This window comes from Dendrobates tinctorius, unplaced genomic scaffold, assembly GCF_039654945.1.
Source record: "Dendrobates tinctorius isolate UK_male_01 unplaced genomic scaffold, ASM3965494v1 ptg000016l, whole genome shotgun sequence".
Classification (NCBI taxonomy): domain Eukaryota; kingdom Metazoa; phylum Chordata; class Amphibia; order Anura; family Dendrobatidae; genus Dendrobates; species Dendrobates tinctorius.
This window is the reverse complement of record NW_027361684.1, coordinates 40868031-40886323: the sequence shown is the minus strand read 5'-3', so window position 1 is coordinate 40886323 and position 18293 is coordinate 40868031. Positions and strand designations below refer to the sequence as shown.

The 18293-nt window shown below is 46.5% G+C and overlaps 1 protein-coding gene across 4 annotated transcripts in view; it reads right to left on the bottom strand.

Moving 5' to 3' along the window:
* LOC141080475 (uncharacterized) overlaps nucleotides 1–17923 on the bottom strand; it is a 36694-nt gene extending 18771 nt beyond the window's left edge. For 2 of the 4 annotated variants that reach the window (XM_073565718.1, XM_073565719.1), the window contains exons 1-8: nucleotides 17386–17923; nucleotides 12347–12559; nucleotides 11095–11162; nucleotides 10550–10665; nucleotides 10367–10469; nucleotides 10122–10289; nucleotides 8409–8768; nucleotides 7543–7641 (exon numbers count right to left, since the gene is read on the bottom strand). In XM_073565718.1, coding sequence (XP_073421819.1) covers nucleotides 7543–7641; nucleotides 8409–8768; nucleotides 10122–10289; nucleotides 10367–10469; nucleotides 10550–10665; nucleotides 11095–11162; nucleotides 12347–12559; nucleotides 17386–17762 — 1504 coding nt within the window. In that variant the 5' untranslated portion in view covers nucleotides 17763–17923. The remainder of the gene's footprint in view (nucleotides 1–7542; nucleotides 7642–8408; nucleotides 8769–10121; nucleotides 10290–10366; nucleotides 10470–10549; nucleotides 10666–11094; nucleotides 11163–12346; nucleotides 12560–17385) is intronic. The other 2 variants (XM_073565720.1, XM_073565721.1) reach the window with 2 other exon arrangements.
* Between the last annotated feature and the right edge of the window lie 370 nt (nucleotides 17924–18293).

The window sequence follows — 18293 nt, the reverse complement described above, 5'->3', positions numbered from 1 at the left end:
GGTTTAACGTATAGGTCAATTGATAATTCTCCCCCTCGTTCTACAGACCAACGTATCCAAGAAGCTCATCTTATCAGTGCTATATTGAGGGCTAAATCTCAATTCGGGCCAAATGTTATTAATGTGGTGATCAAATTGTAACAGAGTGTCAATGGGGCCATTCCAAACAAAAAATATAGTCAATGAATCTAACCCACACACTCGAGTGCTGTGAAAACAGAGGGTGGGTGTATACAAAATTCTCCTGAAAAAAAGCCATATAAGCAATGGCATACGGGGGCGCTACGTGTGACCCCATTGCGGTGCCCTGTCTCTGGATGTAGAAAGGATCTTGAAATAAAAAGTAATTTTCTTTAAATACCAATCCAAAAAGGTCAGAACAAAGGTTACAAATGTTGGGGTCAATGCCCGCTTGCTCTAAGAGTATGTTTGTGGCCCTCATGCCCTTCTCATATGTTATTGACGTGTATAAACTATTCACGTCCCACGTGACCAAAATTGAAGAGAAGGGAAGGGGACCCAGGGTTTTAATGAGGTTTAGAAATTCATTAGTGTCCTTAAGGTAAGATCTTGTTGTTTTGATTAATGGTGTGAGGATCTTCTCTAACATAGCGGATGGTGATAAAATAGAGTCTGTAGAGGACACAATAGGACGCCCTGGTGGTTTATCCAACCTTTTGTGGATCTTTGGTAGAATGTAAAAAACGGGTGTAATCGGGTCCGTTTTCAAAAGGAATTCCCCCAATTTTTTATCTATAATACCATCTTTCAGATAGTGATCTATGATGGGTTGTATCTTGTTGATAATGGAATTGAGTGGATTGCATGGAATGATCCCATATACCTCTGTGTCATTTAGCTGTCTATTAATTTCAGTAAGGTAGTCTGTCCTATCCATGATCACTATGGCCCCTCCTTTATCAGCTGGTTTTATGACCAGTGATTTGTCTGAGGATAGATCATCAAGGGCCGCTTTTTGTTGCTTAGACAAATTATTGTGGTAATGAAATCCCCCTTGAGTGACTTCCCTATTGAAATGTTGTATGTCCCTTTCCACTAGTGAAACAAAGGTTTCCACTGGTGGGTTCCCCCTAGGGGGCATGAATGAACTATGTGTACGGAGTCTCCCAACTTCTTGAATTGTAATAATGATGAGGTGGCCTGAACCGTCGGTACAGTGGGTTGTTTTGAGAAATGAACCTTTAGCCTAAGGTTTCTAAAGAACCTGTGTAAGTCCATATTAAGTTCAAAAAGTCAAACTTGTATGATGGACAAAAGGATAACTCTTTCTGGAGTAATGACAACTGATTTGTGTTCAGGTGTTTAGAGGAAATATTAACTACTAATGGTGTATTACCTGTGATCTGGTCGTTACGTTGATTCTGGCTTCCCCGGTTGCATTGGCCGCCCCGTCTTCCTCTTAGGCGGCCCCGGTTGTGGCCTAAAAAAAACGTGGAGGTAGCGCTGTTGGTTGTACCAGATCTGCTGTCTGCTGATCCAGACGAACTTTGTGAAGTGCGACGTCTGGGGAAACGTTGTGTACCCAGCCATCCGTATACTCTGTTTTGCAAGTAAAATTCGGTATCCCGTAGGAATTTCTATCTTTTCTTTTCCAGATCTGACCTGTGTGAAAGCAGATCTCCTTCGTCTCATTGGGGGACACAGGTACTGTGGGTGTATGCTACTGCCGCCTGAAGGCTGACACCAAGTGAAAAAGAGGTTAGCTCCTCCTCCGCCGTATACACCCTCGCCCCGATTGCGGGCGGAAACCAGTTTTATGCTTAGTGTCCGTTGGAGACACACACACACACACGTCTGTTTTTCGCCAGACTTTTTCTCTTTTTTTCTATGAAAATGAGACAGGGGCGACGGACCCTATTGAAAGGGTCCGATTTTCCCAAACCATCAACGGGCGAGCACGTTCGAGTGTCCCTCCGCGTAACCTCTCCCGTGACGTGGGACATCGTGCAGGACTTAGCCCTGACCACCCCTAGGTATTGAAACCATGGGCTGTACAGAGGCACAAGACAGTCCGAGCGGCCCCCACTTCTCCAGCAACGCTAGACGGCGGTGCTGCAAGGCGGCGGATGGTCCCTCTCCTCATCCCTGGAGGGAGGATGGAGCTAGGGTGCCTGCACCGTCCTGGATATGGCCCCCCTCCCTTCTACCTGAGCTGGCGAAGTCATCATGGAGGGGATGGCCTGGGAGGGCCCTGCCACAGCGTCCATAGGGCTGGAGCCCTTAGCTTCATGTGGTCGAGCGAAGGTCTTTTCCCCCTCCTCCTCCCTTGCGGCGTGTCTGACGCCGTGTCCCAACGCCGGCCACGCTTCCTTGGCTGATGTGCGGCGGTCTGACTGCCCGCCCCCCGTCCGCCGCGGGCAGATGCTAAAAATCCAGCCCGCGGCTTCGGCCGGTGTTAGGCTGCGGGCGGAAGTCCCGCCCTCCCTTCTCCACGTCACTTCCGTAGCATGGCCTCTAGAGTCTGGGGTCGCATTTACCCCGGTCCTGTGTCCTCACGTGTCTCTGCCGCGCTGCTCCTCTCAAAGATGCGCGCTTCAGCTGTGGGTGGGCCGACGGAAGCAGCCGTTCTTTCACGGTTGCGGCCTGCTCTGGAGTGAAACCGGAGGCTCAATTTCTTCGGCACCCGCTCAGGCCACGGGGGGTGAGCCGCCGGAAGTGACGTGGAGAAGGGAGGGCGGGACTTCCGCCCGTGGCCTAACACCAGCCGAAGCCGCAGGCTGGATTTTTAGCTTCTGTCCGTGGCGGGGGGGAGGGGGCGGGCGGGCAGGCCACCGCACATCAGCCAAGGAAGCGTGGCCGGCGTCCAAACACTGCATCATACACGCCGCCAGGGAGGAGGAGGGGAAAAAGACCTTCGCTCGACCGCACAAAGCTAAGGGCTCCAGCCCTATAGACGCTGCCGCAGGGCCCTCCCAGGCCATCCCCTCCATGACGACTTCGCCAGATCAGGTAGAGGGGAGGGGAGCCATACCCAGGACGGTGCAAGCACCCTAGCTCCATCCTCCCTTCAGGGATGAGGAGAGGGACCGTCCACCACCTTGCAGCACCGCCGTCTAGCGTTGGTGGAGCAGTGGGGGGGGGGGGTCGCTCGGACTGTCTTGTGCCTCTGTACAGCCCATGGTTTCACTACCTAGGGGTGGTCAGGGCTAAGTCCGGCATCATGTCCCACGTCACGGGAGACTATACGTGGAGGGACACTCGCACGTGCTCACCCGTTGATGGTTTGGGGAGATCGAACCTTTTCAATCGGGTCCGTCGCCCCTGTCTTATCTTCATAGAAAAAAAGAGAAAAAGTCTGGAGAAAAACAGACGTGTGTGCCTCCAACGGACACTAAGCATAAAACTGGTTTCTGCCCGCAATCGGGGCGAGGGTGTATACGGCGGCGGAGGAGCTAACCTCTTTTTTTCCACTTGGTGTCAGCCTCCAGGCGGCGGTGGCATACACCCACAGTACCTGTGTCCCCCAATGAGACGAAGGAGAAAATATGCTTTCACACAAGTCAGATCTGGAAAAGAAGAAACGATCGAAATTCCTACAGGATTCTGAAGATTACTTGCAAAACCGAGTATACGGATGGCGGGATACACAACATTTACCCAGACGTCGCCCCTCACAAAGTTCGTCTGGATCAGCAGACAGCAGATCTGGTACAACCAACAGCGCTACCTTCACGTTTTTTTTAGGCCACAACCGGGGCCGCCTAAGAGGAAGACGAGGCGGGGCGGCCAATGCAACCGGAGAAGCCAGAATCAACGTAACGACCAGATCACAGGTAATACACCATTAGTAGTTAATATTTCCTCTAAAAATCTGAACACAAATCAGTTGTCATTACTCCAGAAAGGGTTATCCTTTTGTCCATCATACAAGTTTGACTTCTTTGAACTTAATATGGACTTACACAGGTTCTTTAGAAACCTTAGGCTAAAGGTTCATTTATCAAAACAACCTACTGTACCGACGGTTCAGGCCACCTCATCATTATTACAATTCAAGGAGTTGGGACTCCGTACACATAGTTCATTCATGTGCCCTAGGGGGAACCCACCAGTGGAAACCTTCATTTCACTAGTGGAAAGTGACATACAACATTTCAATAGGGAAGTCAATCAAGGGGGATTTCATTACCACAATAATTTGTCTAAGCAAGAAAAAGCGGCTCTTGATGATCTATCCTCAGACAAATCACTGGTCATAAAACCAGCTGATAAAGGAGGGGCCATAGTGATCATGGATAGGACAGACGACCTTACTGAAATTAATAGACAGCTAAATGACACGGTATATGGGATCATTCCATGCAATCCACTCAATTCCATTATCAACAAGATACAACCCATCATAGATCATCATCTCAAAGATGGTACTATAGATAAAAAACTGGGGGAATTTCTTTTGAAAACGGACCTGATTATACCCGTTTTTTACATTCTACCAAAGATCCACAAAAGGTTGGATAAACCACCAGGGCGTCCTATTGTGTCCTCTACAGACTCTATTTTATCACCACCCGTTATGTTGTTAGAGAAGATCCTCACACCATTAATCATAACAACAAAATCTTACCTTAAGGACACTAATGACTTTCTAACCCTCATTAAAACCCTGGGTCCCCTTCCCCCCCTTCAATAGTCTATACACGTCCATAACACATGAGAAGGGCATGAGGGCCACAAACATACTCTTAGAGCAAGCGGGCATTGACCCCAACATTTGTAACCTTTGTTCTGACCTTTTAGGATTGGTATTTAAAGAAAATTACTTTTTATTTCAAGATACTTTCTACATCCAGAGACAGGGCACCGCAATGGGGTCACACGTAGAGCCCCCGTATGCCATTGCTTATATGGCTTTTTTTTTTTAGAAGAATTTTGTATACACCCACCCTCTGTTTTCACAGCACTCGAGCGTGTGGGTTAGATTCATTGACTATATTTTTTGTGTTTGGAATGGCCCCATTGACACTCTGTTACAATTTGATCACCACATTAATAACATTTGGCCCGAATTGAGATTTAGCCTTCAACATAGCACTGAAAAGATGAGCTTCTTGGATACGTTGGTCTGTAGAACGAGGGGGGAGAATTATCAATTGACCTATACGTTAAACTGACGGATAGGAATAGCATTCTACACTTTAACAGCTTTCATCCCCCGGCTATTAAGAAATCAATCCCCAGATCCCAGTACTGTAGGATCAATAGGATTGTAACTAATGTTGAGACAAAGAAATTGAGATTAGAGGAAATGACACACAAATTCACCGAAAGGGGGTACCCCAGTGGACTATTGACAGAACCTAGCTCTAATAGGAATCCTAGGACTATAAATTCCAACAAACGTATACCATTTGTAAATACATTTCATCCCTATTCCAGAAAAATACAGGCCACTATCAAAAAAAACTGGAGCATACTTATTAACAGTTACCCTGAAATACCGGAGTTTCAACAACCCTTCCTTTCATGCTATCGCAGACCAAAAAATTTAAAGGACATGTTGGTTAAAGCAGATGCAGGTTCAAACATAATAGTACCGAGACTGAGATTTCTCTGGACACAGAAACAGGGAACTTTTCCATGTCTAGCATGTTTACAGTGTAATAACATACAAACAGGGAACCAAATCTTTCATCCACAGACTGGACAAGCCATTCCAATCAAAGGATTTTATACATGTGAGACCACATATGTTATATATTTGATAAAATGCCCATGTGGCCTGGCCTATGTTGGTGAAACGACCCAAATGGTAAGGGATAGAATATCCCAACACAAATCAAACATAAGGTGTAAAAGGACTCCTCTCTCTTTACCGTACCACTTCCTGGATAAAGGACATAATATTTCTCAACTCAAATTCCAAGTTTTGGATCAGATTGAACCCAACAGGAGGGGTCAGGATAGGACTAAGACCCTCAAGAGAAGGGAGGCCTATTGGATTTTCACTCTTCAGCCAAAAGGACTGAATAAAGACTATGATATTCAGAGGTTCCTGTGAAACACCGGGTACCTGTGTAATGTGCATTTACCTCTAGTTTTAATGTTATTTATACATATTCATTGATTATTAATTATATATTCTCTCTCTTTTTCTCTAAATAGAATCGTTAGACCTACTCCGCATCTTCCCACTGGGCACCTCTGTCTACTTGGTATGATATACACCTCACCAACCTCTACATTATAGGGAATGCCTTTATTTGTATGACTTTGTAATTACTAATGCTAAGAGAATCAAAGAGGTACAGGTATATAATATACATATTCAACTGAAACGCAGTATCAGGAATCCCTTATGCACCAATACAAATGCTGTTTTCTTACAGTCATGGCTCACATACACCCTGATTGTATGACCACTAGAATGTGGTCCATTAACACTGTTTACATCTTTGATCTCTCTCAGTGACATGCGCACCACTTGTGCCCTGATCTTTACACTCAGCGCAGGCGCGGACAGCGGGGTCAGGTGACCGCTGTGACGCGTTCCAATATGTGCTTCTTACACATAGCGCAGGCCCACACAGCGGTACCATGTGACCGCGATGACGCGGTCTAAGGGGGCGTTCCCACCGGGTTAAATACCCGGAAGCAGACGCCAGACCATGGCGTCCTCTGCTCAAAGCGGTACATACCGCAAGTCACAAGGGGCCACCAACGCAGGTAAAGTAAGGGGCTGACTCTACATATGGCACCTTAAATATACAACCTGTGTATACTCAATATTTGTTGTTTTCTCCCTCCTTTCCAGCGCCATCCCATAGCGACTTATGTCGCATTACAATAGCGCTATCTAAAATACATAGCTTCTAAAGCAGCATCCAGGTAAAATAGGGAGTTTTACACCTTACCTCTCATGTATAAAATGGATTGTGCACGTATGTAATGAAAATATATATTGCACCATCATATTGCCTAACCTTACTCTTCCCTTTTTCCTCCTAGGAGGACCAACATATTCAGACCACATATGATACAGGCACTACCATATTGCTTTTTGACTTCTTTTCTATTCCAGAGGTGCTTCACTTCAACTTCCTCACTGTAACCAATAATAGTATGGTTGGTTTTTTTCTTAACATCAATTTTCACGTATATCTTCGCGGATTGTGCATTACACGTCTTTGTGCAACAGTCTCTAAAATGCAGGACTGTATATATGCTTATTCGACGTAACTTGTTATGTATTTTTTCTTTTTTTGCCTAACTTTCTTTTGTGCATCATGTGATATTTAATTTTTTTTCTGTTTTCTTTTACATTTGTCTTTAAACAGTAAATCATATTGACAATTCTCTGATGAAGGTCCTATGAAGGACCGAAAACGCTTAGAATACATGTGATTTGGATGCCAATAAAATGGAATCAATTTTTTCACGCATTTGAGTGCCAAGTTCATCATTATTATTAGTATTACGGCTGGATATCCTACTTGTGCACCTCCACGTTTCTGAAATTTTGAGTGCCTTGCTGTCCGCTACAACATGTCGTATCATAGCCAGTCAAAACATGCATCTTACCAAATGAGGTGGAGGCAGGGCTGCCAACCGAGGAGATTGGAGTCCCAAAATTAATGGGTGCATGAGAGGCATGCTGACCAAATGGTGTAGCAGGTGTCCCTATAGGTAAAGAGATCATATGGAATAATTAGAATTAAGAGACATTCAACTCATAAGCCAGTCTGACACTTCGGCCTGGCCAGTCAATAAAGGGGATCCCGTCAGCACACTTATGCTGCTCAAGGGCAAATATAGATATTTTCAAATTAGGAACCAATCTATGTTTTACACAGACTTTCCATGCCTTGTAGCAGACCATTTTGCAACAGCTTTTACAGATTACAGTAAGGAAACCTGAAGTGCACGAGCCAGAAGGTCAAGAGGGAATAGTAGAGGTGCCAAAGCCTATTCTCCAGGTGAAGTTTGGTTACTCACCACATCAGGAGGGACTTATAAAAAAGTGATTGCCTTATGGTCATACGCTTTAAAAATTGGTGGCTGTAAATTAGCTTTACATTAATCTCTGAAGATCACTAGATCCAGCCAGATTAGGCGCCCCTGCACTCGGGCCAACGGCTCAGTTACCTCAATATTCGGGAGTGCACTGTCCCTCAGCAATAAGAAACCCAGATGTGAAGAGCAGTGCGCTCCTGAATAACACATGAGAATCCCTTAGAAAGGGCTTGTTCACAGAAATAAATAAACCCTCATAAGGCAGCTCCTGTGATATAGTTCGCTGCTTGACATCTCCTTTATTAACCTTGGCCAGAAAGTGTGGGCAACTCTTAATGCCCTGTTGTATCAATAAACAGCTTTCAATAAAATATTGTAAAATATTGCAAAAACTATGAAAATCATATTTGACTCAAGGACAATTTTACACTCACCAAAAGACAGCTTGTTTTCTGTTGGTCCAGGGGTCCCAAGTGTGCTATTCTGAGCTGCAGAAGAGTTTCCAAAAGTCATAGCTGGAGCAGGCACAGCTTTGTGGATGCAAAGGACACAGGACTGGTTGTTTTTTCCCCCGAAAGAGAAGGGCTTTGAAGCTCCAAACTGGCTTGCTGCGGGGGTACTGTTTGTTTGTGTGCTATTCATTGTGCCGAAAGTCATTGGGTTTGCTGTAGCAGCTGTAGCTTGTGGGGACACCAGCTTGAGGGAAACATTCTCACCAGAAACATCTTTAGGAGACAAACCCAACGAGATCCCCTTCTGATTTGGAAAGTCTGCAGCAACAGTTTGTACAGGCTCTGAAGGACAAAACAAAGGCATTTTAGATGACAGCACATCAGGTCTCAGCTATACACTTTTGCCAGGGCTTACAAGCAGCATTTTGATTAGAAATGTCACATTGTACGTGTGACCACCACTGATCTTGAGAACAAAAAAAAAAAAAAAGTGCTGCAGCAGTGATTTAGCCCTACCTGCCAGTCTAAGTACTCCCCGCAGAGCGGAGCTTCTGGCCTCCCACATGTGCAGTGAGACACACTGAACAGTCTAAAGGGATACACCAGAGCTGTAGATCCTAGGAGACCAAATCCCCCAAAGTGGTGGAATATTGTAGTGATATGCCATCACTTTCCATTTATAATTTCACATGCAACGACTGTCCCATCTTACAAAACGACACTTTGCAATTTAAACATATGAGGAGAGTCCTTTCAGTCTACGGCTCTTCCACATTGTCATGACTATACACTGGATAACAACCAGTGATGTAGAAAAGTTTGGTCTGAGAGGGTTGCCACAAATGTTGCTCCCCTCTCCCCCAATAAAATGGTTCCATTCCTGACCATAGACCTTTTTGGAAACTATTAAAAAAAAAAGTTCAAATCACCTCCTTTTCGCCCCATTCAAAATAAAAAAAAAAAATAACCACACATTTGGAATCGCTGCGTTCAGAATCGCCCAAAAAGAAAAAATGGATTATCCTGATTGCTAAACGGCGTAGCGAGAAAAAGTCAAAACACCAGAATTACGTTTTTGGTCGCCGCAACTTTGCATTAAAATGCAGTAACTGGCGATCAAAAGATCGTATCTGCACCAAATTGGTATCATTAAAAACGACAGCTCAGGAAGCAAAAAGCAAGCCCTCACCCAACCCGAGATCACAAAAAATGGAGACGCTATGGGCATCGAAAGTAGCGCAATTTTTTTTAACAAAGTTTGGAATTTTTTTCACCACTTAGATAAAAAAACCTAGTCATGTTTGGTGTCTATGAACTCGTAATGACCTGGAGAATTATAATGGCAGGTCAGTTTTAGCAGTTAGTGAACCTAGCAACAAAGTTAAACAAAAAACAAGTATGGATTGCACTTTATTGCAATTTCACCACACTTGGAATTTTCCCATTTTCTAGTACATGACATGGTAAAACCGATGGTGTCGTTTAAAAAGTACAACTCATCCCGCAAAAAACAAGCCTCACATGGCCATATTGATGGAAAGATACAAAAGTTAAGACTCCGAGACGAAGGGTAGCAAAAAAACGAAAACGCAAAACTGAAAAAAGTGAATGGTACTGAGCTGCAACACCCCCTGTGGATAGGGGAGCTTAGACCCCATATTGTCATACATGCTGAGACATCATCAGCATCCTCACCTTGTGAACCCTCCTTGCTTTGCATTTTTGCTAGGCTCTGTAGTAAGGGGTTACTGCTTGCTGTAGAGGACTGTGATGTCAGAGCAGATGTGGTATTAGCTAAAATAAAGAGAGGTGATGCAGTAATCGCAGTGGTCATTGGTGGAGTAGAGGTGACAGGGATAAGATCTTAAAAAAAAATAAATAAATCCGTGTAATTTGGACAAGGTTTCACCAATTCACCATCTAGTAACCAAAATACTCACCAGCAGGTTCTTCCAGTGCCTTGTTAAGCCTCTGTAAAAATGCCTTTTTCTCATTATCCAGATCCTTAGATGTAACATTATATCCAGGAATAGGTGGTGGGGGCTACGGGGAGAAGAACACTTATGAACACCTCATGAAGGAGGAAAAAGGGTCAATGGGTAAGAACAGATACAAGTATTTACCAGTGGGTAAGGATCACGCCTTAAACACACCAACAAAACCTTCTTCCTACGTGACCCACTACTTCTATTATCAGATGATTTAACAGCAGAAGACTTGGAGGACGAAGTGGTGTTAACTAAGGGAGAAAAAAAAAAAAAAAAAATAAAAAAAAAAAAGGAAAGTCAACTTATGATAGATGTAATTAGTTGCCATGGGCATCTGCTACACTTTTCCTTCATATTGCTTTTGAAAGCACACAAACGTTTGAGAACAGGAGGAAAAGTCAGTTATTAAAGCGGACACTTGCTTATAACTGTGGCATTGGCATGGAGGAGCATGCAGGTTTACTTCAATGCGGAAAGTGAAAAGCCTCTGATTGCAGCATCTATAATAATATGTCGGAAGCAAGCAGCACCCCATTCTGGTCAGCTACGAAGTCTACTGGTCTGATGCCACCAAAATACACTTCCGCAAACTTTTGCAATGGCTAGCATAATATACGTAAGCACCAACACATACACTTCATATTACGTTTTACAAAGTTGACAGCAGCAGTGTAACTTACAGTCCTCCAACTGATTCCCACTGCCTGATTTCACTGGGGTAGAGAGGCCCGTTTCATGCGTGTCGTCCCTACAAGAAATAAGGAAATCAAATGACAACTACTACAGAATTTCGGAACTGAGCTGGTGAGAAGACCTGTAGCTCTGATCTTTGACATCAGTAAAAGTTTGAAAGATTCTAACTTGCGCCATACGAAAAACACACACCCCAAGTCCCGTAGACCTTCCCAGACGTGGACGTGTTAGGAACTGCGGGAGTCTTAGATATTCGACAATGAACTTCCCGATGCAATTTTTTTTTTTTTTTTTTTTTTTTTTTACACAAGAGAAGTGCCAATTTTTATTTTTTAAAGTAACTGAGTTTTTTCTATTTTTTGGCATAAGAGTCAAACACTTAGGGTACCGTTACACTTAGCGATGCACCAGCGATCCCGACCACGATACGACCCGGTCAGGATCGCTGGTGCATCGCTAAGTGGTCGGTAGTGAGCTGCCAAACAGGCAGATCTCACCAGCGACACAGCAGCGGTCGGCGGACGCTGCTTACCTGTCAGATGCGGCGATGAAGAAGTCCGCCCGCCTCCACGCGTCGCTCGTCGGCGCCACAGGAAGCGGCTGACAAGAAACGGCCCAGGACGTTCTCGCGCGATCAGCGATAATCAGTGGGGGAGCCGGTCGGAGGTTAGTATCACACATAGCGATATCGCTAGCAATATCGCTGCTGCGTCACAAAACCAGTGACGTTATAGCGATATCGCTATATGTAACGGGCCCTTTACACATTGCATATACTGAAGCCACAAGGCATAGTAGATTGCAGTCGACAACCAACCCCATCACCTATACTGTGACTTTATCAGGTATGAACTGGGCATGACCTTAAACATGACCAGTTCACAGCTGAAGGTTGAGCCAGGCACTATTATATGTAGCCTGGGATACAATTTTCCTCAGTCATCTGTAATAGCAGAGATCTGAGCAGGGTAGTCATATGTACTGTATCTACCCTTATGTATGATACGGATGTGTGAAAGAGGCCTAAGTGGACAAAAAATAACAATGTTATGACTCTTGGAAGAAGGGGAGGAAAAAGATGATTAACAGAATCAGGCGCTAGGTTTAGGAAGAGCAGCTTCACTGCAACCAAGCCATCCAACTTACTGTGGCAGGGGCCTAAATCCCACTTTACTCCATATAAAAACATCTTCAGCACCCCCAACCTCTGAAAAACTCCTAGAACAGCAGATCACTTACACTGGCGATCGAGCAATATTCGCATCAGGACGGGCAATTTTCACTGTCTCAGGACTGCACATCTGAGAATGTTTAGGAGACAGCAGAGGTTTTCTTGGAAAGCCATCTATATACACAGGAGGAAGAGATCCCGGCATACTGGATTGGGGCTGGTGGGTAGGGTACCGCCTGCATGGGCTCATGAACGTCCGGTTAATTACAATAGGAGTCTCCCTAGAGATGGAGAAAAAAAAAGCTTTAATATAGATCCATATTATCCACCCTGTTTGTCACCCCATTTTTGGACTATCAGCTGCCGGCACCGCCATCAGGGGCTTATCTACAGCATTCTGTAATGCTGTAGATAAGCCCCCCCCCCACCGATGTAACCTGAAAGAAGTAAACAAAAAAAAAGTTATATTATACTCACCCAGGGGCGGTCCGTGTCCGGAGGGTGTCGCAGTCTGGCGCCTCCCAACTTCTAACGGTGACGTCCTCTTCTCTGCTTCCCAACGCATTGCTCTGCCCTGTTGAGGGCAGAGTAAAGTAATGCAGTGCGCAGGCGCCGGACCTCTCTGACCTGCAGTGCGCAGGCACCGGACCAGTACTCTCTCCTCAACAGGGCAGAGCAGTGCGCCACGACGGGAAGCAAAGAAGAGGACGTCACCGCTGGAAGGCGCCAGACCGCGACACCCTTCGGACCCGGACTGCCCCTGGGTGAGTATAATATAACTCATTTTTCTTATTTTTCAGGTTACATCGGTGGGGGGGGGGCTTATTTACAGCATTACAGAATGCTGTAGGCAGTGACAGCAGCTGATAGTCCAAAAATGGGGTGACAGATTCCCTTTAAGGAATCGATAGGACAGCAGTAGAAGATAAATCAGTCATATTAGACGGTCATCAATGTGCGAGACCTCCAATGGAGACCTCCAATGTAATTTCCATACATGTGGATATCAGGTTAATCTCCTTCCCTTCAGAGGAGATGGCACATGTTCAATGGCTGTGGGGTGAACACTGGTACTCAGACTTGTAGATGCATTCACCACCTCTGCTTAACCAATTCATGGCTTCATAGAAAACACTGTACAGTTGTGGCCAAAAGTATTGACACCCCTGCAATTCTGTCAGATAATACTCAGTTTCTTCCTGAAAATGATTGCAATCACAAATTCTTTGGTATTATCTTCATTTGTCTTAAATGAAAAAAACACAAAAGACAATGAAGCAAAAAGCAAAACATTGATTATTTCACACAAAACTCCAAAAATAGGCCAGACAAAAGTATTGGCACCCTCAGCCTAATACTTGGTTGCACAACCTTTAGCCAAAATAACTGCGACCAACCGCTTCCAGTAACCATCAAAGAGTTTCTTACAATGCTCTGCTGGAATTTTAGACCATTCTTCTTTGGCAAACTGCTCCAGGTCCCTGATATTTGAAGGGTGCCTTCTCCAAACTGCCATTTTTAGATCTCTCCACAGGTGTTCTATGGGATTCAGGTCTGGACTCATTGCTGGCCACCTTAGACGTCTCCAGTGCTTTCTCTCAGACCATTTTCTAGTGCTTTTTGAAATGTGTATTGGGTCATTGTTCTGCTGGAAGACCCATGACCTCTGAGGGAGACCCAGCTCTCTCACACTGGGCCCTACATTATGCTGCAAAATTTGTTGGTAGTCTTCTGACTTCATAATGCCATGCACACGGTCAAGCAGTCCAGTGCCAGAGGCACCAAAGCAACCCCAAAACATCAGAGAACCTCCGCCATGTTTGACTGTAGGGACCGTGTTCTTTTCTTTGAATGCCTCTTTTTTACTCCTGTACACTCTATGTTGATGCCTTTGTCCAAAAAGCTCTACTTTTGTCTCATCTGACCAGAGAACTTTCTTCCAAAACGTTGTAGGCTTTTTCAGGTAAGTTTTGGCAAACTCCAGCCTGGCTTTTTTATATCTCGGGGTAAGAAGTGGGGTCTTCCTGGGTCTCCTACCATACAGTCCCTTTTCGTTCAGACGCCGACGGATAGTACGGGTTGACACCGTTGTACCCTCGGACTGCAGGGCAGCTTGAACTTGTTTGGATGTTAGTCGAGGTTCTTTATCCAACATCCACACAATCTTGCGTAGAAATCTCTTGTCAATATTTCTTTTCCGTCCACATCTAGGGAGGTTAGCCACAGTGCCATGGGCTTTAAACTTCTTGATGACACTGCGCACAGTAGACACAGGAACATTCAGGTCTTTGGAGATGGACTTGTAGCCTTGAGATTGCTCATGCTTCCTCACAATTTGGTTTCTCAAGTCCTCAGACAGTTCTTTGGTCTTCTTTCTTTTCTCCATGCTCAATGTGGTACACACAAGGACAGAGGACAGAGGTTGAGTCAACTTTAATCCATGTCAACTGGCTGCAAGTGTGATTTAGTTATTGCCAACACCTGTTAGGTGCCACAGGTAAGTTACAGGTGCTGTTAATTCCACAAATTAGAGAAGCATCACATGATTTTTCGAACAGTGCCAATACGTTTGTCCACCCTCTTTTTTATGTTTGGTGTGGAATTAAATCCAATTTGGCTTTAGGACAATTCGTTTTGTGTTTTTTTAATTTAAGACAAATTAAATAAAGATAATAGTACCAAAGAATTTGTGTTTGCAATCATTTTCAGGAAGAAACTGAGTATTATCTGACAGAATTGCAGGGGTGTCAATACTTTTGGCCACAACTGTATATTCCCCTTCTGCAGCAGCACTGTCCCAACCACACTAGTGCTGGTTCAGGGATAGTGTCCTGTGACCACAGTCGCATCTAGTCAACATTCCATCAGAACGGACACGCGCTCCGACAATACTACAAACTGCATAAAGTCGGCAGCCATGGACTATGAAGCTGAAGTCACATCAGCCGTGTACGGTACATTGTTCTCTGTGGGGCCCAGAAGCGATTAAACAGCCTCCTTTGAATACAAGTTTTTCTCTAAAAAAATAATAGAAAAAGAGGAACGCGATTGGCGTTATAAGCGTAAGGCGGCTACTTCTCTACATTCTACCATTGATGGTGCATGCACAGAAGTCACGATTGTGGCAACACCAGCCTAGTGACAGGAGCTCGGGTCTTGAACATGTAAACTGGAGCCAAAAATATCCATTTTGTGGTAATAAGAGGGGTCTAGACAAAAAAAACTACAGATAAATGATCTTCAGAGAGCCCATAATATAACTCGCCAGTCTGGTCCGACCGGGACCCCACTCCGCTGGGCACCTAAATGCGAATTCAGGACGGCAGCACATGAGTGAAGGGAGACGAGGCGGCTCACAGCCAATTCCTAAATCAGACCCCTGCCCTAATGCAGAGATATACGTTCATATTTAGGATTGTAGTGCAAATCCTTCTGAAGATGTCACTTTTAGGCTGAGTTCACACGTGGTGTTTTTTTCGCATTTCCGCAGCGGTTTTAACCGCGAAAAATAAGCATCCCATGCATTCCTATGGGATTCCGCAATGCTGCGGTTTTTACCGCGGCGGAATCGCTTCGCGGTAAAAAACGCAGCATGCTCATTAATTTTGCGGAATCGCGGCGATCCCGCACCCATAGGAATGCGTTTTTCTGCTTACTTTCCGCATGTGGCTGTGCACACCATGCGAAAAGTAAGCAGAACATTTGCGGATGGTACCCACGGTCCGGAGGAGAGGAGATTGTCCTCCGGGCTTTGGGTACCATATCCCTGTAAAAAAATAGAATTTAAAATAAAAAATATTGTTATTCTCACCTTCCGACGTCCCGCGCAGCCTTCCCGCCTCTCTCCACGCTCCCATTCCCAATAATCCTTTGCGAAAATGCCCGTGATGACGTCAGTTCTCGCGGGATGGCAAAGTCTCGCGGTCATTTTCGCAAAGGAATACTGGGAATGAGAGCGTGGAGAGAGGCGGGAAGGCTGTGCGGGACGACGGAAGGTAATAATAACACCATTTTTAATTTTTTTTTTACTATTTTTTACATTTTATCTTTTACTACTGATGCTGCATTGGCGGCCTCAGTAGTAACAAGTTGGTCACACTTGTCAAACACTATGTTTGACGAGTGTGACCAACCTGTCAATCAGTTCTCCAAGCGATGCTCCAGATCGCTTGGAAAACGCTAGCATTCTGCAAGCTAATTACGCTTGCAAAATGCTTGTTATTCCGCGGGAAAAATCGTGGGAATTTAAAAATGCGATTTTCCCACGGAATGGAATTCCGGAACTATCACGGTGAACTTAGCCTAACCGTAAGGGAAGGGCTACACATCTAATCCCTGGGACCCCCACTGTCAGTAAAGGACCCTGGCAAAGAGCCTGATCATAGGACTGACCACAGGGCTCAGGACCCCCTCCCCACTACTGACCACAGGGCTCAGGACCCCCTCCCCACTACTGACCACAGGGCTCAGGACCCCCTCCCCACTACTGACCACAGGGCTCAGGACCCCCTCCCCACTACTGACCACAGGGCTCAGGACCCCCCCCCCACTACTGACCACAGGGCTCAGGACCCCCCCCCCACTACTGACCACAGGGCTCAGGACCCCCCCCCCCCACTACTGACCACAGGGCTCAGGACCCCCCCCCCCACTACTGACCACAGGGCTCAGGACCCCCCCCCCCACTACTGACCACAGGGCTCAGGACCCCCCCCCACTACTGACCACAGGGCTCAGGACCCCCCCCCACTACTGACCACAGGGCTCAGGACCCCCCCCCCCACTACTGACCACAGGGCTCAGGACCCCCCCCCACTACTGACCACAGGGCTCAGGCCCCCCCCCCACTACTGACCACAGGGCTCAGGACCCCCCCCCCCCCACTACTGACCACAGGGCTCATGACCCCCCCCCTACTACTGACCACAGGGCTCAGGACCCCCCCCCCACTACTGACCACAGGGCTCAGGACCCCCCCCCCCACTACTGGCCACAGGGTCCCCATAGGGGCTTCTATTCCATGCATAGCTATCAGGCAGCCGCCACACACACTGGGTCCCACGGTAGACACGTCCCTGGCACTCAGATACGAGCATGCAGCACCCACCTGAACGACAAGCGCCGGGCAGGGGTCGGCACCGTGGGGTTGAGTCTTGTGAGCCTTTCTCTCAGGTCCCGGGCTGGCGGCTCCGTCTTCCCCAGGTAGCTGTCCATCAGTAGCAGTAAGGAGGCAGGAGTCCACTGGGCGGTCGCTCTCCGGAGCTGCACAGGTCTCTGCATCCCCGCGGCCTCAGGAATTCTCCACCAGCGGCCGCCCGAGCAGCTGAGAGCCCAGCCGGCGATCACACACAGCAGCAGCAGCAGGGCGCTGAGCCCGGGCCAGCAGTACACGAACAGCAGGAGGAGCAGGGCAGCGGGCAGGAGCAAGGTCACCGACCTCAGCCGGCCCCTGACCCCTCCTACCCGCCCTCCGGACGGACACATGATCGGCCGTCACCAAGCAAAACACAGAGCGACCCACACACTGCTGCTTTCTAGGTAAATGCTAGATTCTATGGAATCCTTCCAGGTGTGACGTCATGCTAGAATGCATGGGTTCCTTCCAGGTGTGACGTCATTTACGGAGGCGTGTCATACCGGGAGGGGGCGTGTTCTGACAGCAAAGGCAGGAAGGGAAGCCTCCATTACAGATTTGTTGTCTCTGGTGTAGTGATGGGAAGTTCGGCTCTTTTTGGCGATCCGGCTCATTCGGCTCCGCTCACCAAAAAGAGCCGGCTCTTTTAACGGCTCTTTTTTTTAATATTAATCCGTTTTCCACAGTCCTCGTTCCAGGTCTTTGCCTGTACAGTGAGGGCCTCATTCTCCACCTGTATAAGGATCTAGTGAGGCAGTGTAGACTGTTATTCAGCATTGCTGTCTCCTCAGATTGTCAGCTCTTGTGCTCAGGCCCCGGCTCCTTGGTTGCAGACAGTCTTACCATGTATTCCTTTCTAATCTGTGGCGTTTTATGTACAT